The sequence below is a fragment of the Triplophysa rosa genome, linkage group LG7 (assembly GCF_024868665.1).
Source record: "Triplophysa rosa linkage group LG7, Trosa_1v2, whole genome shotgun sequence".
NCBI lineage: Eukaryota > Metazoa > Chordata > Actinopteri > Cypriniformes > Nemacheilidae > Triplophysa > Triplophysa rosa.
The window spans coordinates 7898972-7925687 of record NC_079896.1 but is presented as its reverse complement, the minus strand read 5'-3'; the positions used below and the strand labels follow the sequence as shown (position 1 = coordinate 7925687).

Here is a 26716-nt window from a genome sequence, read left to right as displayed (position 1 = left end):
TGCGGATGCCAATGTGCCCAGATGCCCCACAGCTAGGTAATCTAATTACAGAGATATTGGGATTATGGTCAGTGTGATTAAAATGGGATTTGGAGTCTGTTGCTTGTGGATTAGGCAACTCTATCCACACTTTTAAAGATTTGTCTGGTGCCACAGTACGAGTAAATGGAGAACCGAGGCAATGCGTACAAATGTTTCTATTGCATATGTTAGTTTGCGTTAAATGCAAACATTGAAATAAATCTAAACTATTGCTTCAGTTGGTTGCATTAGGTATTTTGTTTGTTTTGTGCTACAAAAATGGGATTTGAGTCAGATGCAAAGATTTTTGCTGTATGAACATAACCTTCAAGAAACAGAATGAGAAACAGGGTTACTTAATTTCACATGGCAGCTTCACATACCATCTACAGGTCTCATCTGCAAGAGTGACGTCAACACACCGGGATTCTGGTCTTTCAGGCATATTCTCCAAGAAAAAAATCTGAAATTGGCAAATTAAAAGAAAAGGTTCACATGGGCAAAAGAACAAAGGATGGGTAGTAAATATTTAGAATTATGGGTGGATAAATCACAGTTTGATGTGGAACAGCTGTGGAAACCATTTGAACACGAGTTGGGTTGGCAACTGAGGTCCAGTTCTGTTCTACTTTTCAACTAAATATTTACCAGGATTTACCAAAGTTGTGGTTGCGTTAGGTGTCAAACATGAGTGCTTAACTTGAAAAGATTTGCTAAAAAACTTTTGACTCTTCACTCTTGAAAATGAAAGTTCTGTCATCATTTACTCATCCTCAACTTGTTCCATCCCTGTATACATTTATTTGTTCTGCTGAACACAAAGGAAGATATTTGGAAGAATGTTAGCAATTTTCAGTTCTTGGCCACCATTGACTACCATAGTAGGAAAAATTAAAATGGTAGTCAAAAGTGCCCCAGAACAGTTTGATTTCCTAAATTCTTCAAAATCTCATGTTGTGTTCAACAGAACTATCCCTTTAGCAGGGGTTTTCCTGCATAGAGAAATTGGAGGTGGCCGCCTCCGTCAAATGTCGTGCCGCCTCAGGCTCTCGCCAAAATTATGTTGCGAGTCTTCACAAGAAATTTGCTGCGTGCATTTAACAGACTGTCATTTGTAACTGCAGTTGCGACATTACGCCACAGTGGAGGCGCTGTTTCGTTATCAGCACACTGAGGCGCTAAAAAGAGTTGCAGAACAAGAGCCAGCCTGTGTTTCACGGCTGTTTGTTTTGCATCCAAGTACGTTTAATTTCTTGAAATTTATTAAATTAACATGACGTACATCATTGTAATGTCTTTAGCTGTGCAGTTGGATCGTTGAATCAGCGTATACTGTACACAGCGAGTTCTCCAGTATGAACGCACATTGCGTTCAGAACGACTTGCACACGAATGACTCATTTGAACCGATTCATTTAAACTATTGAACTTTTCAGTTACTAGCGAATATAAGAGATCATTGAATCATTTAAAATGAACCATAGAGAAAGAATGCAAGATGTGAATGAGCTTTGCTCATTTAGAAAGACTGGTTAATTCAGTTGGCTATTGTGGGCTGAAAAGTTAGTTGAAAATGATAAAAAAGCTTTATTTGATAAAAAAAACTTTTCTATTTGGTTGCCTAAAAGTAATGTTTTATATAACTTAATAATTGTCATTTTTATCTAATTTTATTAGAACTTTTAATATGTCAAACTCGAAGTCACTTTGGTTAAGCCACTAAAAGGTACGGTAGGCCTACGCGTGTGTACAAGATCAGGATGGCACCACCTCAGGTCTCATTTTGAGCCAGGAAAAACCCTGTTTAGTATGAAATATTACAATAGTATAGGTTGGTTCCTGGATTGGATATCTCCTATGAGCCGGTTCTTTTCAACAATTAGCAAGTTATTAATTTTGTCATGTGACACTTCGTATGAACTGTGAATTATTACTGTTATGTGTATTTAATACTCATAAGAGCTAATAGTAATTAGTGTAATTACTAACTGGTTGTTCATACATAAGCATGCAAAGATACGTCAGTTTTGTAGTAATGAGAAATATTTATTTATTTAGAAACAAACCACGACTGTATAATATATAGAAACACTTAACTAACACCAGCACAGAGAGTGGGGAAAAAATGGCAAGTAATGATGACTACTGCCACCTAGTGGCTGAGACAGACAGAAATCAACTACAGCTTTGACTGATAATTGGACAGATCACACTTTTTCAATCAAAATGCATGTGGCAAAAAAAGCTTAGGATGTAGGACTGTACACTACCTGTGGTACTTGATAGCTATTGCTCCCTGTCTGTTTTCATTGGGTGGAAAAGCCTGGACATTGTGTTAGACATTTCTTTTGTATTCTGTGGAGAAAAAAACATTTTCAAACCCTAGAAGGTTGAGTAAATGAGGACTGAACTTTTATTCACGCGCTGCTCGCATGATGTAATTTTCGTCATCAGGATGGTCCGTGGTCATCCGCACGGCCCGTCTGCGTGCAAAAGGAATGCGTTCAACAGCGCATGCGTGAAAAAATGTTGAATCAGCCAAGTCCACAAGGTGACGTACTGCCTACTGCTCATGTGTCAAACTCGTCCATCCGCGGTTGAGTATGCTCAAGAAGCTGTGCAGATGCGTTTGTGCCTTTAATGCTGTCCACACCAAGAACGATTACTATAAAGATATTAGTTCCCACACTTCAGGTTCACATTTTCAATGTATAAGTCTTAAATTAGAATGGGTTTTTATACTGTCTGTCAATGTTTTATCATTCATCATCACGTAAAATGTGCTTTGAAAGGGATCTCAACGCCATTGTTCCTATAAGATGTGGCGTGGGCTCTACTTTTTTCAAAAAATGTAAAATTTGTATCATTCTTGTTGTGAACAGGCTTTAGAATGGGAATCGTTGTGGAATAATCCTGAATTAACCGAAACTGGGAGCTGTTCTTTTCATTCTTTGAATTTTTGGCCTGTGTTGACATTTGGGTCACACTTCCTCTAAGCACTATGTTGAAGGAAGATTAGATTGATGCTCTGAAAGAACCCAAATGCCTTTTGCATAGGGCTACGGTCAGAATTCATGAATGATTTCCTCAGGATACAGCTGAACACACACACAGTTTGTAGACATGTCTCAAGTGTTAACATATAAAAACACATTTAAAGGCGGGGTAACCGATTTCCGAATTACGCTTTAGACAACTGAGTCGGGCCGAGTACCAAAACAACCCTGTAGCCAATCAGCAGTAAGGTGCACAGGACGGACATTAGCCGAGCGTTGACGAAAGCGAAAGATGGTTAGGGGTGTGTTTGTTTTTGTGATTTGAACATCAACAACGGCTAAGGGAAATCGGACACCCCGCCTTTAAAGGAGGAGATTTTTTATAACAGGGTTTAAATGTTAAAAGATTCATTAGGCCATGTTAATTCTTGTACAAGCATAAGGCGCCACTGTATCTATGACTCAGCTCAATTGAGTCAAATAGATGTGTGGCTATAGTGACCAGAGCTATGTCACCCTGGGCTTCAGAATCCAATTATAACCAGCAAAGCTCGTCCATGGCATTAGCTGAGAGAAGGTGAGATGAAGGTGATCATAAGAGCAGGGATTGTCCTTATATTTGCATATACTAGATTTCTGAGCGCCTCCATATCTTATAGGTATTTTGTTATTTCTTAATTGTGCATTTTATAACTTGGAATTAACAACGATTAGTTTAATTGTTGTTTTTAATTTACCCTTCAATATGGTGCTAATCTCTGAACCACCCTTTTTTGGAACGTTCCATCTGCAAGGTGAGCTGACATCCGTGGGTCGGACATGTTTCATTAGTATTAAAGGAAGAGCTTTTGTTTGCACATCGTGTACGAGGGGAAATATAATCAAACAAGCGACGGCAGAGTGAACTGGTCTTTTGAGTCAAGTTTAGCACGACTGAGTTGATACAAAGGTGTTACTGTGGTATGTAAAGTTTCTAAATGTAATGTGATTTTTTTATACTTTTCGAATTTTACTAGTGTGCTGATACTTTGCTTTGGTTGTTTGATTATTATAAGTATTATATTGTTTATTGCCATTAGGTCAAGTTCGATACTTGTAACAGATTATTGTGTACACTATATTTCTCATTGATTTTGTGGGAAGAAATTAATAGTTTTAATAAAAAATGTGTCGTTTTGTGCACGGCATATCATGTTAAGATTTTACCAGGCGGCTTGACGTTTTTAGAAAGCACTATCAAACAGTGATTCAGACAAGCTTCTGTGGTGCTATGGTGATGAGATCCCTCTGAAGCTGTGCTCCTTGCTTTTAGTTGCCATGACACCTGTTACATCACAAGCCTGCAAGAGTGAAAGGTACATGGGTAAATATAATAATAATAATAGTGCTGAGGGATTTATCTTCCTGAACCTGGCAGACATTTTTTGTGAAACCAGCTCTGGGTCCTAGATTTTGTTGTTCTTCTGCATAACACAAAAGATGATATTTTGAAGAATGTTGGTAACCAAAGAACGGCGGTACCTATTGACTTTTGGTTTTGGGTCTATACAATAGAAGTGAATGGGTACCGCCATTGTTCAGTTACCAACATTCTTTCAAATAAATTTTTTTGTTTTCTACAGAAGAAACAAAGTCATACAGGTTTGAAATGGCAAGAGGGTGAGTAAATGATGGCTTTTTATTTTTGGGTGAACTATCACTTTAATGAACGAACATGATGCGCCTACACATGTAGGTTTATTGGTGTTTAACATTTGAAGGCTAATTCACACTGATCTAACAAACATCAACATTCTAAGTCGGCTTTTGGATTTACAGTGTTGTGAATCACATCTGTTATGTTCACGCTGCGCAAACAAATGCCAACAAACTTACTGTGAGTGGAAGACGATAAGAATATATAATAAACGTATTAAAACTGTTATTATATATATATATATATATATTTAATTTTTTTTTTTTTTTTAATTCACTGTTACTGTTCTTTTTAAGATTCTTTTTAGAGATGATAATAGCTTATTTTATTTAGCCAGGGTACAGCATGTACACGTACGCAGCAAAATATGTTTGCATATGTGTTTTGATGAAATAGAAAAGGATTTATGTGTGTTTGAAGAATACTGTCAAAGTAAACACCAACACTAAGATGAATAATTTTATAAATGTGATGTAACTATATTTTGTCTTGGTTAATTGTCAGACCAATCTCTGGAGAATGTGTGTATTATATGGGTCTGTGATCGATCTAATGTCGATCTACAGGTCATTTAAATCTTTTGGAATGTAAAACCCAGTACAGAGGGATTCACTGTCTTGTGTTTCCAACTGTTTCCAAGAAATGTTGGCAGGGAGTAATGCATTTGGATTTTGAAAGAGTCCTTTGCTCACCTGCTAAGTCTGATTACTGTGCACTTTCCCTACATCTTACCTTGTTAACTGTGGTTAGAACAAGGGCATTCTATATCACTTAAACATGCAGGAAACCTGAGGTAATATAAATAGTAGACATGACTTGTAAATTTCATTTATATTTAACAGCACACATTGGCTCTCTGCGATATTCTAATTGGTCAAAAAATGGGTGGCTAAACTGTATCTGAACATCTAAATTGAAATTGTAGTAAGTTTGATGGGCTACTCAATACTGTACACCCAAACAAAAGAGACGCAGCTGTAACCTGGCAGGGGTCTAGACAGTTATTGCTTCTATAGCTGGTATGACATGCAGCTCAGGAATGTGCCCGTCATTACAAGCACCTCACGGTTGGCCTCTCCTGGCCCTGTATTAGTGGTCTAATTGAGATGGGTTCTGAAGAAGGTCTTTGTGCAGACACTCAAGAGCCAGACGAATACCTGACTCTCATGCAGCCAAAACTCTTGTCAGTCTCCCCATGTGTCCAATATTATACTGACGTTCGGTTTTTATTATCTGGAACAATAGCACAGCTACACTGATCAGTCAAGAACATTTTTTCTTGAACATTTCTGGCACAATAAGATCTTTCTGGTGTTAAGAAAGACTTTTAAAGTTTTTAAAACTTGCTTTACTTTTTGGAAGCAGCGGAACAAAACAGAAATGTTCATAAGCAGGTTAATGCCTGAAAATGGGCTCCAGTCTGGAATGCGTGGATGAGAAGTTGTCACACAATAGATCATTGTGAAAGGTTTCGTAAAAGCCCGCCCACCAGGCATAGGCCAAAACAATTCTTCTGTAATCTTCTTGCCTGTCACCAGACCACTTGTTTGGATGCCAAGGAAAGTTTTAATCATGCTCTAAACTTTGTAGGTCAAGCTCAAATCACAGTTAAGCTTCAGCCCTAAGAGATCTATTTGCTAAGTTAACAGAGTTCTCAAACTTTTCTTCAACCGGATGGCTTTCGTCAGGGCTGGAGAGATCTATTCTTAAAGAACCAGTCACAATGATCTTTTTCGGGGGTTGGGTGGGGTGTCCACGGCAGAGGTCAATGGTCATGGCTGGTGATGTCTCTCTGCTCATTCAAAAGGATAGTCATGCAGTCAAAAAGCCACCACTAAATATTCGTCGTCTAACTGTTTCTTTTGCAGCATTATAGAAATAAAATCTGATATTTTCTAGAAAAGTTTTACGTACGTTGATATGTCATATGTTAGTTTCTTTGGTTTCACTCCAGTTGGCCAACCAGTGCACTTCAGACCCTGCAAAAATCAACCTGTTACCATAGCGATAGAAGAAACAGAGGACCACTGCACAAGAGGGGTTCAACGAGAACCTTTTGCCCTCTCGACTGAAATTAGCATACCGTCCCTGAGCCAATAGGAAGACAGAAGCTGTTAGATTACTTTAAGGAGACTGGCTACGACGACAGCCCCCTCCTCATTCCCTCTCCCCTTCCCGGGGTAGAATCACCACAATCCCTGTAGTGATCTGCCCGGACTGCAGCAGTCACAGGCAGATATGAAAGTAGATTCGCAAAAGCTTGTTTGAACAGATTTCTATATGGGGTTCCTCAAGGCAACATTTCTGTAGTCTTTCATACGAAAGAAGCGGATGGTTGAAAAGAGTCGCACTGTGGTCAGGGACCGGCTGTCTGTGGAGGGCCCTTTGTCTTGGCCTGTCTTTGATGTGAATGTGGAATGTGCTGCCCGGGGAGTCCAGCGGAGCAAACCCGGACTCTCAGTTCATCCATCAAAGGGTCTGCTCAGGTCTGCACATTTAGGCACCTGTTTGTGGAACTTGTTTGCTTGAGGGATCGTTTGGTGAGTTTGGACATTTAAGCTTTGCTGGTTGTTTTCGTCTGCGCTCTTTGTCTCACACCTGTTGTTCGTCCGTTGCTTTTTTATCTTGACATCTGTTTAGTCTCGTCTTATTTCGTTGTTTGTGAAGTTTAAAGTTTAGTGCAGGTCGTGCTTCAAACAGCGCATGTCCTTCAGGTGACTCAACAAGTAGATGTTATCTCATGAAACCTGTTGAATTTATCTTGGCAAACCAAATTGGTTTTCAAACATCGCGTCAGTTCCTCGGCACACACCAGCCAAGACAAACACAAATCAGTATTGCTTTCCCACCCCAAAACTCTCACCATACTACATGACTTCTGAATATTTTTTCCATGTTGGTTCCTCTGTGAATAAGATTTGTATTTTAACTCTTTACCCAGGCTGGGCGATTTGCATTGAGGCATTGGATTGGCTGCTGTTCTTTCAGTGCCGATTTGTTTGTTTTTGAACCCTCCTCATTCTGAAAACATCAGTGGGGGACTTTCCCCTCCTAACCCCCCTCCTTGGCCTCCATTCTGCCTGGGCGCCACTGATTCAGACCACTGGCATATCTGTGCTAGACCAGCTGTAGCCCTGACAATACGTCTAATAAAGAGACGTCCATTACCATGTGAATAGCCAGCGCCATGTGTGGTGAGCACATACACACTTAAAGCTTTTACACAGGAAAAGAGAGCAGCATTGAGAGGTTGTAGAATGGTGTCTTTTGGGCCACAGTATCCAAAATTTGCCATTTAAACTGTTCCTTTATTTTTTAAACTGTATAGATTTCTTGTTGAATATCAGAAATTGTAGGGTATTTTAGGAAATAATTTGGAGTCAAGCATATTTAAGGAAGGACAGTAATTTTTTATTTTATTTTCTATTTCGAAAACTGTATTTCTTTACTGTTTACTGGCTAGTGGGTGACTGGCACTTGACCTCATGGTTTCATGAAGCAACACTGCATGTGTTTGACTGAATGTTTTTTTAACTCCCTGAGGTTCTGGGGTAGCCTCACCAGCTTGGGCTTTGGAGTGTTGGGAGACAGAGTTTTGTTTTTACAATCCTGTCACTGAGTTGAACAACTACATTTTAGAAACAGCAAGAATGTTTTGACTAAAAAAGCTACAGGTCACGGGTCAAGTGTGGGTGGGGTGTTTAGTTTGGGGGCTGGCAACATACTAAGGAATGTCTCGTTGATAAAAAAAAATGACGCCAAGAGAGTGGTATGTTGCTTGTGAATATCAATAGTACAAATTATTATTTGTTGTCGTATCATTTTGTTTCAATAGATTTGGAAGAGAAAAGTTGTGCTTAGATTTAACCACAAGATGTCTCCCTAAGTCCAGTATTTACGATTTGTATAAGAAGCAGATCTATGGGCCTCAAGGATATCCATAGAAACGAGGTTGCTATAAGGCTGGTGACAGTATGTCCATGAATGATTTCTGAAAAATGATTTGTTTTTACCTAAGAGGTCACCCCGAGAGCCATCAACATTCTTCACTATCATTCCTTGGCTGTCTGGAAGTATACCATTTGAAATTTCCCATTTTTGTTCATTGGTGCTCATTTTCATTTGCCGATACTACCTCAAGATTGTGTTCATTTCTAAGCTATGGATTAACATCTGTTCTGAGCTATGATGTCAAAAGCAAAAAATAGGTCAGTTTGAAAGGTTAGGAGACATCAAAATGGGACCTACTATACTAAAATAAATATTGGCAGTGTAGAAAAATGTTTTGTGGTATCAGACGGAATAGTTTAAGGCTGATTGGGCCATGCTTACCAGCAAACCCCTGTATTAAACCCTCACCCCGTTCTGGGACTGGTGTGTTTTTGAAGAGACTTGTTGATCTGAAAAGCATTACATTGTGTGTCATTTGTGTTTTTTTCTTGTTTTGGTAAAGGCTTCAGTGTGACATTTTGTGGTTGTGTTTTTTCAATCGGTTATGTTTTTGTACTTAAGGCTGTATTTTTGTTTTTATGCATAATGCTTGGCTAGTTACAGAGAATGTCATGGCCCATGCTTGTGTCTGTATTTTCCCATCATCGAGGTGGCTTTCATGTCTTCGTTTGAATTACAGCACTAGAGTCCCTGTCCAACACAATGAACTTAGAGACTCAGACTATGTGTCCCTTCCTTTTTAATCCTCATTCAGGAATATGAAAATGGTGGATTTTGTAGCACAGAAAATGCCATCAGAGAGCGACGTGCATATGGCCCGGAGCTTTCTCACGAAGATTTTACGAAGTTCCATGAGGTATGGTATCAATGTAACCGCCAGCCAACCCACCTCCTTTCCTCTTCCATCCAGTCTAGTCAGATCTACAATCATATTCCTCCATGGTCTTGTGATATCATCCATCAAAAGTTCACATTTTCATTCATTGGTTTTCCATGTGCTCTGCATTCCACACTAGTTTGTCCAGTGAATAAAAATATTGTAGAATTTTTCATATACATCTGTTCAAAATTTTGGTTGTTTGCATGCGGACGTATATATACTGTTTATAATGTATAGGGGTGGGTGAAAAAAATCATGTATTGTGATTTTTTTCTCACACCAATATTTAGTGTTTTACACATGAATGTTTTGGGGAAAAGTGCTTTTTTGTATTTGAATTTTTTCACGAAGCACACTTGATTGAAAGCAACAGAACTTGGCACAAGCTAGGAATGCAGTTGCACAAAGCACCATTTAAGTCCATGTAAAAAATCAATTAAAGATCACAATATTTCATTTTCGAAAGCTACTTTATATTCTAAACCGAAAGAATCACAATATTATTGTATCGTGATCTAGCAATCAATCATATCGCCTGGTTCCTGCTGATTCCCTCCCCTAATAATGTTTTAAGGACATTGTGTTTGACCTGCTGACTGTTCAGCCTTTGTGAAGTTGCTTGGATATTCAAAAACCATGATCTATTGTTGTCTGTTTTACTTCTTCATGCATCACAGAAAGAACCACTTTAAAGGGTATGTCAGTGTCATGAGTATTGACTGAGTGAATCTGTGGTTTGCCACCATTTAATTTAGTTCTTGCAGCCGTTTGTTTGCAAGCATTTTCTTTTATTTGTGGTCAAGTATTGTTGTGCTTAAGGTGAATGACTAGAACATGTCACTGGCTTTTTTCTTTTGTCATCATCATTGCAGTGTTTACATAATCATCTACCATATCTCATTGTCATTTTAAATAGTTGTAAGTGGTGCTTGGTGATCTGTGTATGCTATCAGTTGTGCAGCTGTTCAGAAGTTAACCTGTTTTCTTCTTTTTCTGTCCTTGTCTCTTTCCCATATGTTGCCCAAAGGAGAAATGAACCCATGAGCAGACCTCACTCCTGGCATGCCACCAAGTGTAACGAAAATCATTCAGAAGTCAAAACACAGTCCACACCCTCGCCAGTCTGGCAAACAAGATATGATGCAAGGTAAATGGAGGCACAGGAAAATAAATGTTTATCTCTGTTTCTTTTCTTCTGCAAAGATGTAGGTGTGAAGGCCATTGATGTTTTCTAAATGTACATTGAAACTTTTCTTATAACTTAGTTTGTTTTTCCTAGTTCATTCTCTTCTGATCTCTCTACCGGCTGGGAGCAAACAAATCTACGGAGAGTCTCCGATCAGTTCAGTTCCTTGGGCAGTATGGACAGCCTAGAGCAAAGCTCTCATCCCTATCCACCTGGCCGCCTTTCCCCGAGCAAGTCCAATAATAACAGCATTGAACATTTAGGCGGTGGTAAAAGAGACTCTGCTTACAGTTCATTTTCTACAAGCTCAGGGACCCCGGATTACACACTTTCCAAAAGCAACGCAGCATCCACTGAGAACATGCTGTACAAAATTAATCAGTGGGACTCAAGTGGCCGCCACAGCAATGGCAGGCACAGTCAAAGCTTAAGCCATGATGAGAAGCTTGGATACGTGCAGCTTCCCTCGGGTCCAGCTAACCACGAGATCCCAAGAATCGAAGAACAACCGGGAACTCGAAATTCAAGCTCTGGAAGGATTGTCATTGGGCCTGTCTGGAATGTTCCAGATATAAAGAAAAACGTGGTATCGTCAACACCGCCTCCCACTCCACCTACCCGCAGTGATAGTTTTGCAGCTACCAAGGTTCATGAGAGAAGTTTGATCACAGGCACCTCTGAGTTAAAGCCTCTTGTGAAAGGATTGCAGAAGACATCAGAGACCCACGAAAGATCTCTTGAGACTTGTCTGGAGGGGCGACGTGATTATAATCTGCCATTCAAAAACAATTCCTCAAATTCTAGCATTTCTTCCGATACCCATCATCAATATGTCCACCGCATGGCCTCAGACAAGCCATACTCCTTGTCGACCACAGACGTCAGAGAGAGACATCCAACCCACGCCAATATTCCATACCATCCACGGCAGTACAGTGACGAAGTCACCTTTCATGCTCAAACTAGGACGGTGCCTGCACCGAAGCCTCCATTCAGCGGCTACTATAGCAGTATGCAGGAACTGCCCACAAACAACCACACACAGCTTAACAGCCAGAATCAGGTTAGAAGGCCAGCTGCTTCACTGTCCGGTCTTGCGATGGATCCTGAAGGAAGTACTCAGAGCCGTTATTATGGAGTCACATCCCACCAAACCCCTCAGGGAATGTCCCAGGCTTCTTTAGTGAGAATTGATGACTCTAAAGCTTCATTGGTCTCAGAACTGTCACACGGTGGAAGGGACAGAATATCCGTAGGTTCTCAAGGAGGAATAAAGGACAGGTATTACCCACCTCAGCCACAGCATCATGATCCAGATTATAATGCCTTCTCCAAAAAAACTGACAACCACCTAATCTCGGCATCCACTAATCCCTTGAATATGTCTGATTCAACAACCACCAAACCTTCTGAGGTGAGGGTTAACCAAAAGCAACACCATGTGTCTTGCTCAGATACACATTTTGGTAGTCATCCCCCTAGTAAGCAACCTGAGCAGAGAAGAAGTGTTGGCCTTCCCAAAGATTACTCACAACAGCCCTTGCCAACTAAAGGCGATTCAAAGATATGTCCCCAGAAAACGCCTATGTTGTATTCTCTCGCCCAAGAGCACAATGACGTGGATGACTATCAAAAGGAGATGAACAGTGTAAGTGCACAACAGGAAGCCTTTGACGAAAGCAAACAGGCACGACGAAGTGACCGCTTTGCTACCACGCTCCGCAATGAAATCCAGATGAGGAGGGCTCAACTTCAGAAGAGCCAAAGCGCTGCCACTTTAGGCAGTCCAGATGAAGCTGCAGAAGAGACTGCTTGCTGGAAGTCCTCTGGGAAATCTTCTCCTTCCTCATCTGGCACTTTTTCTAGCTCTTATAAAGACCATCTTAAAGAAGCCCAGGCCAGAGTCCTTCAGGCTACGTCATTCAGGAGAAAAGACTTGGAGCCGGTCCTGTTCGAGCATCCGAGCGTCGACGTTGCCTCCCGGGAAGACGTACCACCTGTTTCGGAGGTTCCATCCGGTAAACCCACCTCAGGGAGTAGTCAGGTGTTTCGCATCGGTGGACGAAAGCGCTTCTCTGCAGAGCAGAAAGTTCGGTCTGTTTCTGAGCCAGATAAAATTCACGAAGTGGGAGCGGAGGAGCACTCACCTGCATCCGACAATGCCGCACACTTAGAGAATCGCCGCAAATTCTTTGAGCCAACTGCAAAACCGGCCTTTCCTAAACCCATGCCAAAGCACAACCTGCAGACGTGTGAGGACACCAGAGTTTCCAAACCTGGAGGCATGCCACATCCTGCGAAGAGTGACATGGGTGGGCGGAGTAACACTGAAAGCTCAACCCCCATTGCACATAACCTAATTGAAGGTCAGGATGGTTCTCGCACAGTAAACCAACTAGCCATGCTGAAGCAGCAGAGACTTGGCACCTTTGCGGAGTATGAGGCCAAATGGAACGGCCAGAAGAAGACGACAGAACCAAGGCAGTCTGGAAGATACCACTCTGCAGATAACATCCTTGACACAGGAATTGAGGAGCAAAGAAAGCCCACCTGTATGCACGAAAGATCTAGATCCTCCCCTTCTGCTGATTTCTATGGACAGGTTGGTATTTCACAGTATTCTAGGCTTAAATCGAAAATGTTTACAGGACATTATTGTTCTTAAAATGTAACTATGTTGAGGCTCTCTCCTAATAAAAATGCAAAATGTCTTTGACTTATAGTCTGAATGGGGGAAATCAATATAAAGGCAAGAACTTGGTCAAACATTAAACTGTGCACAAAAGACACACCCACAGATCAGGAAAGCCACAAGAAAGATACTTGTACAATCGTATTAACTTAAATCACAAACAGTAGTCTTGAAATAGAAAATAGTTTAGATATATAAACTTGAGATATATTGCTAAACACAGGGGGTTAAGTTCTTTTCATTATATTCCTTTCAGAAGCTTCCACTTCAAGAAAGGAAATCAGATGTGGATTCCAAACCAGAAAGAAATCTCTCCAACCAAGATATGAATGGAATAAGGTGGGTGATGTGCCATTATTTTTTGCATTTTTTGCATTACAGTGAATGAGATAATAATTCCATTTAGTATCATTAGTCCTTTAAAAGTACATGTGTATTTTTATCTATAAAGTTCAGGAGTCTCCTGGTCATGTGTCAGATCGAACCAGACAAGTTTTTCTTTATAATTGAAATGATACTAATGCTAACAGCTCTCATTGTGTCAGTGTCTCGGTGAAACTATGCTAGTGTTAATGGCTCTGATCTTGGCCTCATTGCAAACAGAAATCCACGCTTGGGTCAGTCTGTCTGTTCTCAGATGGTCAAAGACAAACAGTAGACTCTTTATGGTCGTCACTGACTTTGGATTTAGTCCAGCTGTGACAGTCTAGCTATTCTCACTGACTGGGTTTTGTGTTTTGAGGTGTGGGTTTGCCAGTACCACATAGGTTCAATCATCCCATTCATAAAGCCAAAGAGAACTTTGAATTGTTCTTATTTATTATTTATTGCCTTTTACATAAAGTATATATTTGGCAATGTGCAATTTCAATGTAATTTCTAGTAGACAGTATAATTTAGCTTGGAAGATCAATGACTTGTATGATTCACTATTATGTACATTCTTATCGAACAGAGCTTTTAATTCATGCTAGTCCAGAAAAACGATTATCATTATGCTGAACATTCAGAATTTCAAAACCATCTGGATGGAGAAAAGAGGCTTTTTTCCAGATTGAATAATGTATTAAGTTGGCACAGAGAAGTATTAGCATCAGTTTTTACATAAAGCTGTTGAAAACTGAAAAAGCATATGAAAAGCATCCAGTTACCAGTTTTTTTTTTTTTTGTAGTTTTTATTTACACTTTAAAGTTTCTGCATTTTTATGATGCAGAAAACATGAATGCATGAATGTGTATAGATATTTCTTCATATTTTTAATATAGTTTAAAGATGTTTGTTTGGATGTTCTGTTTAAAAGCAGGTTTTAGGTGTGGCTAACGTATATGTAAATCTGGTCAAAGTGAATATTTGTTTTAGATTAGATTTAGATGCATGTTGGATGGACATTAAAGGTTCATTTTTAATCATTCGATTTTTTCCCCCGCCAAGTAATAAACAACAACTTTGCAGTTTTGTTTGATAGTTGACCTCCTCATGTATCTTATTGCCTTGACAATTCTTGTATTTTATATGTAATTGTAGCAAGATCACAAAGTACCATGATTTGTTTTCATTTTCCTAGAATTACCTAATACAAAACTACTATTTCCAAAACAAAATAAAAAACACCTACAAAAAATGTAAACTGTACAAATGTATTTCACAATGGTAATTGTATTTCGTAATGTAATTCAGAAACAGGCATTGTATAACTTTCCTATAACTACAATTTCCAGACATTATATCCACTGGCTCCACATGATCATCGTGTAGACGTAAGGCGTGGCAAACTTAAACAAGCCGGTTGATGCCAAACATCAATCATCCAAAGCCTTGTAAATTGCCCCCTATGAAATATTTTGTTTCTATTCATGCTTGTAATGAAGGTGTTGTGCAGAGCACGATTACTGCCGAGACTGTCTGTTCCAACTATAAATTATATAGTACACCCGCACTGCACTATTGATTTTTTTTTTTAGAAGTCTTCCGCCTTTCTTTAACAACACATGACTCAACTATAAAAGACTAAACTAAAGGATTTTTTACCCCTGCACTGACTAACATATTTCAAATATATAATCTGTGAGAACTGTAAATCTAGATGTAAACATGTTAGTTGAGCTACAAGCATTCTAGCCCCACCCAGGTGAGAATATATACTGTATGTTCAGGGCAGGAAGCACCTGTCGCTGAAGCCGGGACCTCCTCCAATTATCAGATGTGAGTTTAGCTTCTCAAAGGAGTCGAGGATAATATTTTAGAATAACTTTTTACACAGTTAAGTTCTATACAGGCTGCAGCATGTGTACCTGAATTGCAGACTTTTATTGGGCTTAAACTTTGTCTTCCACTGAAGTTCGAATCATCCTGAAACTGTAAGTTTGTAGATAATTCTCATTTTCAATTTGCTGATGCACATTTTAAAATGTATAGTTACACCTTTAAATAAATGAATAAATGCACAAATTAATTGCACAAAGTTCTGTTGCTTGGCAACTTTAAACAGTTGTTACTGAATTATATTACTTGGTAGACAAACTGGTTATTTCAGTACTTATCAATAAGAAATTACATTGCTGTCCTCTATTAACATGCTGTGGTTTTGTAAAAACAATTAACCACTTGGCAGCCTCCACAGCATGTTTTTTGTTTTAATAAACTCGTACAGTTGCTTATACACACTCTCTACTAGACCTTTCTGGTTAAACACGTTTTGTCATATGAATTCAATCAAACAAGGAAAGTGAGCTGGGTGACTCCTGACATGTTAGACTGATGTGTTTGATTAAAGGTTCAGGTTGAACGTTGGGTGTTCCTTGGTGTCGTGGATAAAGTGTTTGCATGGTGTGACTGGGACGGTCTGCGTGCCAGTTCATGTTGGAATTACTTGCGTGTATTTGATACTATACAGTCCGTGGTAATAAAGAATTTATCAGCGGTAAACTAATGATTTTGAGATCATCAGTATTGTCAGTTACGGTAAATGGAAAAGTCAATAAAACAATTTAAAATCATCTTTATATTTACTAAGTTTCATGGGCATCTTATTTTCTATTAATAAATGATTTGTTATATATTGGCTACAAGTGTTCGGTAACAAGTATTTATGTTCTGCATCAGCCATATTGGTCAATTGCACTACACTGTATATCTTTTTCTACTGTTTTATTTTTGTCAATATTTCTTTCCGTTCTTTTCTGTGGAACACAGCTGTTGGTTTTATACCCCTGAAAGGTAACTGACAAAGTAGTAAGTGGATGTTGTGGGTGTGAGTGTGTATTTCTGTGCAGTTTGTAGGTGAACTCGGTGTCATACGTTTGTGCACATAGACTATAAATCTTTACTCAACGACTAATCATCGTTTGCACAAAAGTGCTTTTTCATCATTTACTTGTTATCTTGTCTTTTCTAACCTGTAGGACATTCTTTATTCTGCAGAACACAAAAGAAGATATTTTGAAGAATGTTGGTAACCACCATTGGACCCCATTGGCTTCCATTGTATGGACTCAAAACCACCAAGACATTTCTCAAAATATCTTTCGTGTTCCACAGAAGAAAATAGTCATATACAGGTGTTGAACAGCATGAATACGAAGAGTAATAATCCATATTTATGATTTATTATTAATCTGAGACAGGGAGAAGAGTAAAAGCATAAACCAAAACAATCCAGATTAAGAGTGGAAAAGTGGTTCTCTTTGCCAGTTGCTGCAGGGGAAAGATCATTCATTCTCTACGAGCATGACAGGCTTGTGGGAACAGAAATATGCCGGGTATGACATCCAGCCTGGGAGTTACCACGGAGAAATAGTGAAATGTGGGAGAAATGTCTGCCTGCCTATCGATTTACACTCAACACAGTGAGGCTTTGTGCACCAAAAAGGACAAATACATTCAAAGTCTGGCCCTTTGATAGAAGCATCTTCAGTAGGATGCGATGTTGGATTGAGTACTTAATTTCTCTCTTTTCTCTTTTTTTTTTAAGATTAAACGCAAAAGAACACAGTGAACTCGTATGCAAGGCGAAACCAGAACCTCCTGCTTTGACTAAAGACCTGGAGATAAAGTCTTCAGATCCTCCACCCGGTCACCATAAACCTGCCCCACCGTTTTCTGACGTCAGCCCTCGCAGTGAACCATCAGCCCTCTCCATAAACAAGAGCTCTGTTCTCTTGCCCCATCTGGAGAAGTACACATGCCCTGAGGGCACACCTCCTCCCCTTGGCAAATTTCAGGAGGTCCAGCCTGGATCACAAGGAGGAGTCTTGGCATCACTCTCTCCTGTCAACAGTCAATGCTCCACCCCTTCCCAAGTTCCCCGAAAGAGCTTGGAGCACAGCAAAGGGCCAGTCAGGGAGGAGGAGCTACAACAAGAGCTTGTGCCTCCTCCCTTTCCACCTCCTCCCCCTCCCGTTGCCCCGCCTACCCAACAAAGCACTGGCCCGACCCAGCCCACCATGGAGGGGCAGCGTTCACCCTCGCCCCAGTTCGCTCCCCAGAGGCTGACCGACAAGCCCCCTGTTTCTGTCTCCATACAGGATGAAGCTCCTGGAAGGTAAGACTGTCTGTATTTAAGGTTTAGTTTCTCAGTTCAGGATTTTTTCCCAGGTCTGCTCTGGAATTTAGGGAGAGTTCCACTGGCAGACCACAGCTGGCTTCCTAACAGCTGCAATCTTAAAACCATCACTGGAAACTCTCCCTACTGCCCAGTAATTTAATGACAGACAGTGCTGCTGTGGCAGTCTCTTATTGTATTCATGCACATACAAGGGGCTTATTCATATGTTTCCTTACTGAAGAATGTAGTTCTTCAGACAAGAATATTGCAAATGAACTTTTCTGTGGCTTTATTTGAGCTGTTTTTGAGGTTTTTGGTAGCCTCACGGTATACATCCCTCAGAAGCTTCTTTATAGGCAGAAGTCCAGAGTTTGGAGATAATGAGGGTTCTGGTCAGGAGAAAAATGCTTTAGTGACGTTGTCACATGATACATAATCCTATGTATGGATGTGTATAGATTTAGTCACAGGAATTCACAAAGACATTTTTCTGGTTTTCCTGTCCAGCCTGGCAGCTCATATTTGTGGAGAACAAAACTAGAGCATCTTCACACACATTAGACTCGAGAATTTGTTTTTCTGCACCTTGTTTTGTTTACTCTTTTGCCTAGTTAGTAACCCATTGCTAGCTGTTTTTTGTGGAAACCCACGTGACTGATTTAAAAAAAATCATGCACACTTCTGTCATAAATTCATCAGTTCGTATATCATTTATATTGTAAAAACTGTAAAAAATGTATTCTTAGCCCTTTCCAATGATATATAGTTAGTCATGATGAGTCTAGAATTCATTTGTCAAATTTGTTCACTGACGGAATAGTAACATTTAGTAGCATCTATTAATTTTTTACACATACTAATTTTATAAAAGAATTAATTATTGGTGCTATATAATTTTTATTGTTAATAATGTAAAAAAAAAATATATATATACCAAAAATGTATACTTTTATTTGTACTTTGTATTGTAAAAATGATCTAATATGTATTTTAGTCTTAGAAATTATCATTGATATATAAGTTTGTCATGATTAGATAATAATTTAATAGTAAAATGATTAATAGCAAATAATAAATTACTATTAATAATTTAATATTATTATTAATACTATTAACTAGTAAAAGATTAATCATAATTAATCTATTCCACAATATAAATACATAACAAATATTAACATATACAAATATTTTAATGTAATTTATATTAAAATACAATATATAGTTTTATATATATATATATATGAAGAGTTTGGTTCCAAAATGAGATAACTCCATTTTTAACATTTTTCAAAAATCATGTTTTTTTATTGTGCATTCCAATTAATATCAATCAAACTGCAGTTGGTTTGTTTTGATTTAAGCCATAATAACAAAAAAATACAGCTAACGAACACATTTATTTTTGTATAAAAATCTGTATATATTTCTTAAACATATATATGTTTGTGTATTTACATATGCATATAAATATACATGCCACACACACAATAGACATTTATTTTGCAAAGTTATCATGTTAGAATAGTGACAGTGAACAGGTTGCAATTTTTGTGCTTACGAGAATAAAACAATATTTATATTTCTGTTGATTGTTTACCAGGATGGATAGAGTTAAAGATGAGACCACATCAGTGAAAAAAGTGCCCATTAAGATCGTCCACTCAGAGAGCAACACCGAAAAAGAGAGTCGACAGTACCTCGACCTGCATAGCGAGAACCCTCTCACCTCCCAAACACCTGGAGTAACTCATCTTCAGAGTTTAGGAAACCCAGATCAGTCGTATTCCCTTTTTTGTACTTACACAAGGCAAAAGGACCAGGGGCCTGAATCGAGAGACGTAGCCATGGGTCCTCTAAAAGACCAGGGTCTGCAAACCAACGTGAACCCCGTTCCTCACGCAATACATGGTCAGCAGATCGACCCATCGGTGGATCACAACAGCAATGGAGTATCTTCACATACTTCTCACTCTGAGGATGATGATGGCAAGAGGGAGGAACTGGCCAGAGATATAATGGGCAAAGATAAGACCCTGGTGGACATTTTAGACCAGAGTAAGATGAAGACCACTATGGATCTGATGGAGGGGATTTTCCCTCAGGAAGAGCAGCTGCTCGAGGAGGCACAACAGCGCCGGAAAGCAGCACCTAAACAGCTATCCCATCGCAACTCTGTGGAGAAGTCAGTACTTGCTTTCAACACGTACTTTATTCTCCTCATTTCTTACCTCATTAAGGCACATGCTTAGTAGGTGACCCAAAAAATGAAAATTCGTTCATATTTTACTCCCCCTTCATGCTATCTTAGATTAACGCACACATTTTTTATAATAAATATCTGTTGAGAAACTTTTGTAAATTAAATCCTTTAATCTCTTATGTAGAAAACATATAACAGGACGTCTAATATTTTTCAATGAAGAATTCAGGGGGTATTATTAAACCCCGCCCACATGGTTGTCATAAAAAGCTAAGAATGACAGGTAAAGGGATAGCTCACCCAAAAATGAAAATTTTGTCATCATTTACTCACCCTTAGGTTGTTTTAGACCTGTAAGACTTTCTTTGTTCTGTTCAAAACAAAAGTAGATATTATGAAGTATGTGAGAAACCAGCAGGGCTGGACTGGAAAGAAAAATCGGCCCTGGCATTTTTAGGCCCGCATCGGCCCTCCACCGAATCTGTCGACGGGGGCGAGGGGGGGTGCATGCATACGTGTCTTTTGCATTCGCGTTGCGTGCATTCGCATTTATAATACGTCCGTCTAAGCGGCCAATACCTCCGTTACGGCCCCATACGTTAGCGGCCAACGCCTCCGTTACGGCCCCATAAGTTAGCGGCCCACCGGGAAAACGCCCGGTACGCCAGATGGCCAGTCCGCCCCTGGAAACCAGACAGTTCTGGGGCCCCGTTGACTACATAGTAGTTTTCTTTACCTACTATGGTAGTCAATAGTGCCCCAGAACTGTTTGGATACAAACATTCTTCCAAATATTTTTGGGTCCTTCAAAATTTATACAGGTTCAGAACAACGTGAGGATGAGTAAATAATGACAGAATTTTTTTGGCTGAACTATCACTTTAAAAATCTTTAACATGTACAATTGTACATGAAAGCAATTTTTATTGTTGTAGATAGATGTAGTTTAAATCGTGACATTGAACCATGAACAGTTTGTACAGAACAGCTCTACGCTGTTTGACTTGTTGCACTGTGATTTCTCATATCTATCATGTGTGGGTTCTCAGGAAGGAGGACGAGACCCTGGTGGCAGCCACTGCTTTAGTGACTAATTCCACCTACTACAGTACATCTGTGCCCAAAGCAGAGCTGCTGATAAAGATGAAGGACATGCAGGAACAGAGCGTGGAACACGTCTCAGAAGATGAACTTGAGGAGGACAATGAAAATCTCTCTGGCAAGAAGGTACTGCCTGTGCCAACACGAAATAAAAAGCTTCCTACTAGTTCATTATGTGGTAACACTTAAATAAGGTTGTATTTGTTTGCAATTAGTTAATGCATTAGCTAACATGAACTAACAATGAATAATGCATCTACAGCATTTATTAGTTACAGTTCATGTTCATTTCAGCATTTACTGTAGTAATACATAAAAAATTGTGTAACTGTTGACATTAGTTAATGCACAATGAACTAACATGAATAGTTGTATTGACAACCTTATTGTAGATTGTTACCCATTTGATAAAGTTAGTCAGAAAGTAAATCCATTCACCATGGTTTTACCATATTTTTATCCATGTGCACCATGGTATTTAAATATGGTAGTCTCATGTTGTTACCATGTTGTTTTAGTACACACTTAACAATGTCAGCCTTAACCTATAGTGTTTGAACAATTCTTGTTAGATGCATAAACATTATATAAAAAATAAGTAAAACATAAATAAATAAATACCACATTAATTAATAAATAAATCAAATGATTTATCACATCCAGAATATATGTTTGTGTTTATATAATACTGTATATGTCTGTGTTCTGTGCATAATTTTGTATTTATAAACACATAAACATTCATGCATACATTTAAGTAAAATACAAATTAATAGATGTTCATATATAATATCAATTATTGGTAAATATAAATAAATACATCCAAATATTTGAAAAAATCTCTAAATATTTTCACGTATTATTCTATGGCATAAAACACACCAATTATAAACCACTTGTGATTTTACCTTATTGTGTCTTAAAAACGGTGATTGCTAACAAGTTGTTAAATGCAACTACTTCCTGTGGTGGGGACGTTAGCCGTTCTCGCGCATATAAAGCTCTCAAATAATGCAACATTGGCACAAATCTCTTAAAACGTAGATGCATATTTCATTCACAAAGTAATTACCAGGGAACACATTTTTTACAAAGTTTGAAAGAGTTGTCAGAGGCTTGGTGGTGATGACGTTGATATCGAGCGACCTTAAGTGTAGTCTGTTTATAGCATCGTGTTAGCTTTTTACTTTTGCCGATTGTATTTCAGCTTCAAAAGTAACAAATGTTGTGTTAATTTGTAACGATTATCTTGATAGACAAAAGGTGTAAACATAATAAACCTTTGTTAATCACAGAGCTTATTTTTTGTGATCTTCCAAAAGTCTGTGGGAAAAATGCATAAGGATGCAAGGGGACCAGCACGGCGCTAACTCCTGGGTTAGCCTACAAAAATACGTAATCTCTGAGGTACTGGATTGGCATGATGGAGTGCTTGACTCGAAATTGCGACCATTTTATTTGCATTTGCTCCATATATTTAACCTGTGCGACCTCAAAATATATTTGGGAGCATTTGTGTGAGTGCACATTTTGTTGTGGTGCAACCTGTTTTCATTACTTTACACTACACGGTAATAACTGCACAAAGTATGTGCGTGCTGTGAGCTACCGGCCCGGCCGTTCATAAAGACAACGTGATTTTCCATCCCGCAGCGCTACTTTCTCACCGTTTCTCTATGTTAACACACGCTAGTTGGACAGTTTCAACTTTCGCACACGTCTTTCGCGTCCGCAGCTTCTCGCGCATTAAGCACTAGTTTTTACAGCGGCTTGCGCTGCCAGCAGCTCTTTGGGAGCGCGCAGCGCGCTGCTGAACAGCAGCGGACTGTACCACAAGTAGAGTATAGCAATTGCAAGTTCACATTACATTATTTTAAATACATTCACAGGCAAACCTCTTCAAAAACGGATCATCTGTCTCTTATATTTGTGCAATGTTAGCATAAAACATTGTGTTTATGTAGTTTTAACTGTTTCACTGAAGGCTATGAGGGTTCAGTCAGTGGAGGAAGGAGGATTGACAGTGTGATATGATCGCCACCTTTGCTAACACCAGCACTATGTAAAAGCATATAGAGAAAACAACCAAAGCTCTTTACTAAAAGTGACACCTGTTAAGAAAACAAAGCATAATTTTTGAGCAATTACTGCCTGTCAGTTGAGTTTGTGACAAAACATTTTGCAGTGTTTGCATAGTATTACTGCATAATATAGTTCATTAAAATACAAGTTAAATTTGTTACATAAAATACAAGTTGATTTTATAATGCCTACATTTTTTGCATTTTGTGTTTTTAAGGTGAATAAGAGACTATTTTTCCCTTATATTTCATCATTGAGGATTGCTTTAAAAAGTCTAAAAATCTCTTCTCGTTCTCGTGAACTCAGTCTCGTGTCTCGTCTCGTGGGATAAGTGTCTCATCACACCCCTATGTGATACTGGTTCTTTTTTCCAGCACGAGTTGATTGACAGCCTGAGCAAGAAGTTGCAGGTGCTAAGGGAAGCCCAAGAGAGTCTACAGGAGGACGTTCAGGACAACAATGCTCTTGGGGAGGAAGTGGAGGGCGTCGTACAGGGCGTCTGCAAGCCAAATGAGCTTGACAAGTTCAGAATGTTTGTCGGCGACCTTGATAAAGTGGTCAACCTTCTGCTGTCCCTGTCTGGACGTCTGGCCAGAGTGGAAAATGCGCTCAACAGCCTGGAGGAAGATGCTTCGCTGGAGGAGAGGGTGAGGAGATTGTTTGGTACAGTGGTACTTTTTAGTACCTTTGTTACCGCAATATTAGTTTTAATGAGTAGCAAGCTTTTGTATGTTTGAGAAATTGTTACATAAATCACACTTATGGTTCACTTGTATTTGAAATTGTATATGAGGTTTAAAACATATTTTAAAAATGATCTTTATTTGTTATCATCATCATCTTCGGCAGCGGACGCTGACAGAAAAGCGCAAACTGTTGATCCGTCAACACGAAGATGCCAAGGAACTAAAGGAGAACCTCGACAGGAGAGAGCGTGTGGTCTATGAGATCCTGGCCAGCTACCTGTCGGAGGAGAGGATGGCTGACTACGAGCACTTTGTGAAGATGAAATCAGCCCTCATCATTGAGCAGCGAAAGCTCGAGGACAAGATCAAACTGGGCGAAGAGCAGCTCAAGTGTCTTATGGACAGTCTCCCGATAGACCAGAGGATCATGAACTGAGGATTTTCATTCAGTGGTCCAAAGCAACTCGCCTGGCAACGCCCTAAATAACAGGGTTCCAGAGCGGTACTTACTGCAAATGGAATTTCAGAACATTGTGGTCAGATATTAGCTGCTCCCTTCTGCCACCAGAACTGATACTATTTTGGCAAGACTCATGAAGTTTTTAAGACCCTGACAGTGCTGGGCACTTTCAGGTTATGATTTTACAGACCACACTGTGGTTGTTATCCCTTTTTAAATCTGTATCATCTGATGCTTCTCTCGATGTTACACGACCCATAGAATCATATGGTGAATAATAATTATGCTTTTCTGAACTGATTAAAATATACTTCAGAATTATGTTTGCACAGTGCACTTAATGTGCTATTTAAACTCAAACTTGCTTAGGTTATCACCTCTGTATGGGCCATGGTCAATCACTGTGCTGTTGCTTTTTTAACCACTAGAGGGCAATGAAGGACACCAACTTAAACATGTCTGTCCCTGAACCTCCAACACAAACTTTTTTGTGATCAGGCACACACTCTACAAAAGCATTTCCGTTCCAGTTGCATTAATTCTTCACCCACATGTATGCTGTGATGCCAGGAGGTTTTAATCGACTTCCAAAAAGGACTTTCTGATGGTTCATTATTTCCTACGGCTTGCATCGCTGTCCTGGTCGTGTTATTTTTAGTAATTTATTTTAGCTTTTTGAATTTTTGTATATAACTAGAATAGGCTAGTATTGTACGGCTTCACTACGTTAGTCAGACAAACTACGACTAAGTCTTCACGCTTTGTATAGATATGTATCGCTCTAAATGCATTATAACGTCAGAATTAGGATTGCTTGTAAGTATTCTTGTGTTTTAAGATTCTGAGAGACTTGCCTAAACTATATAATGTTGTTATACTATATAATAATCTCATTAAGGATTCAGTGCTTGTCTATAAAATACCAACTGCCTTTTGCTTCAAATGTTGTGTCCATGTCTTTCATAACTTTGTGTGATTTTTACGAATTTATATTTTATGGAGTCATAGATGTCAATACATTATTTTAATTCTTAATTTCCTTATATGGTGAATTAAGACTTAGCCATTTATGTAATATAAGTTAAAAGTTAATTGAGCTCATTTGATTATTGATTTTCAATGCGACCAGGTGGTGGGTATTGCATTATTCCTATTAATTAATAATTCATTTATTTGTGACTATTTAGCTCATAATGGGAATTACCAAGTATTTATATCATTTTTGCCTTTGATGGCAACATGGCAGCCACCAGGGTGGATCATTCTTACAATGGGATTACGCAATTATGTGCAGTGGCGCACTTTATTGCTTTATTTCTTGATTCTTATATCTGAGTAGCTTTAATCACTTTTAGATTTAAATTAATATGTTACCTTAAAACCGTAAAAGACTTATCTATAAGATACACCTAATAGCAGTTGCAACAATGTAAGGACACTTACATAGATAACAGCAATTCACATGTGTATATTTCTGCTAAAATGCAGACTCGTCAGTACTTCTTGAGTTTGAACTATCTAGTTATGCAATAGTACAGAGATAAATATTACTGAAAGACAAAAATGTCTTTAAAGGAACAGTTCACTCAAAAATTTAATTTTGTCTCCATTTATTCATCCTCGAGTTGTTCCAAATCTGTAAAAATGTCTTTGTTCTGATGAACACAGAAAAATATTTGGATGAATGCTTGTAACCAAGCAATTCTTGCTCTTGGCCACCATTGACTACCATAGTAGAAAAAATGAAAATGGTAGTCAAATGTGCCCCAGAAATGTTTGCTTTCCTACATTCTTCAAAATATCTACTTTTGTGTTCAACCGAACAAAGAAATTTATAAAGCAATTTTTCCTACTATGTTAGTTGTTTGGAACAACTCGAGGGTGAGTAAATGATGACTGAAGTTTTATTTTGGGTCAACAGTCCCTTTAAATTTAACACAACCTGCAAAATATTTGACTCCTCAGGTTTGATTAAACTATCAAAATATAAACTGTATGTGGGTTGTTGACAAAGAAATGTGTCCTAAGGTGTAGGCCTAACAAAAAACATAACAATGAAGATAAATCTTTCTTTTGCTATTGTATATTATAAATACAAATATTTCTAATATATTACAAATAAAATATATTATACACCCATCTATTATATTATAAAATAATATATTAACAGTATGTTTTATAAATTAAGCTGTCACACATACACATGTACGGTATATTTGTC

The 26716-nt window shown here is 38.7% G+C and overlaps 1 protein-coding gene across 11 annotated transcripts in view; it reads left to right on the top strand.

Moving 5' to 3' along the window:
• shroom2a (shroom family member 2a) overlaps nucleotides 1–25432 on the top strand; it is a 39535-nt gene extending 14103 nt beyond the window's left edge. The window contains exons 1-11 of one of the 11 annotated variants that reach the window (XM_057338519.1): nucleotides 3867–3977; nucleotides 9419–9520; nucleotides 10222–10239; nucleotides 10572–10691; nucleotides 10824–13332; nucleotides 13679–13761; nucleotides 17394–17963; nucleotides 19567–20148; nucleotides 21216–21393; nucleotides 23724–23996; nucleotides 24199–25432. In XM_057338519.1, the coding sequence (XP_057194502.1) occupies nucleotides 9423–9520; nucleotides 10222–10239; nucleotides 10572–10691; nucleotides 10824–13332; nucleotides 13679–13761; nucleotides 17394–17963; nucleotides 19567–20148; nucleotides 21216–21393; nucleotides 23724–23996; nucleotides 24199–24471 (4704 nt within the window). In that variant the 5' untranslated portion in view covers nucleotides 3867–3977; nucleotides 9419–9422 and the 3' untranslated portion in view covers nucleotides 24472–25432. Of the gene's footprint in view, nucleotides 1–3866; nucleotides 3978–5093; nucleotides 7254–9418; nucleotides 9521–10221; nucleotides 10240–10571; nucleotides 10692–10823; nucleotides 13333–13678; nucleotides 13762–17393; nucleotides 17964–19566; nucleotides 20149–21215; nucleotides 21394–23723; nucleotides 23997–24198 lie in introns of those variants that run through there. The other 10 variants (XM_057338518.1, XM_057338512.1, XM_057338511.1 and 7 more) reach the window with 10 other exon arrangements.
• Nucleotides 25433–26716: the final 1284 nt, after the last annotated feature.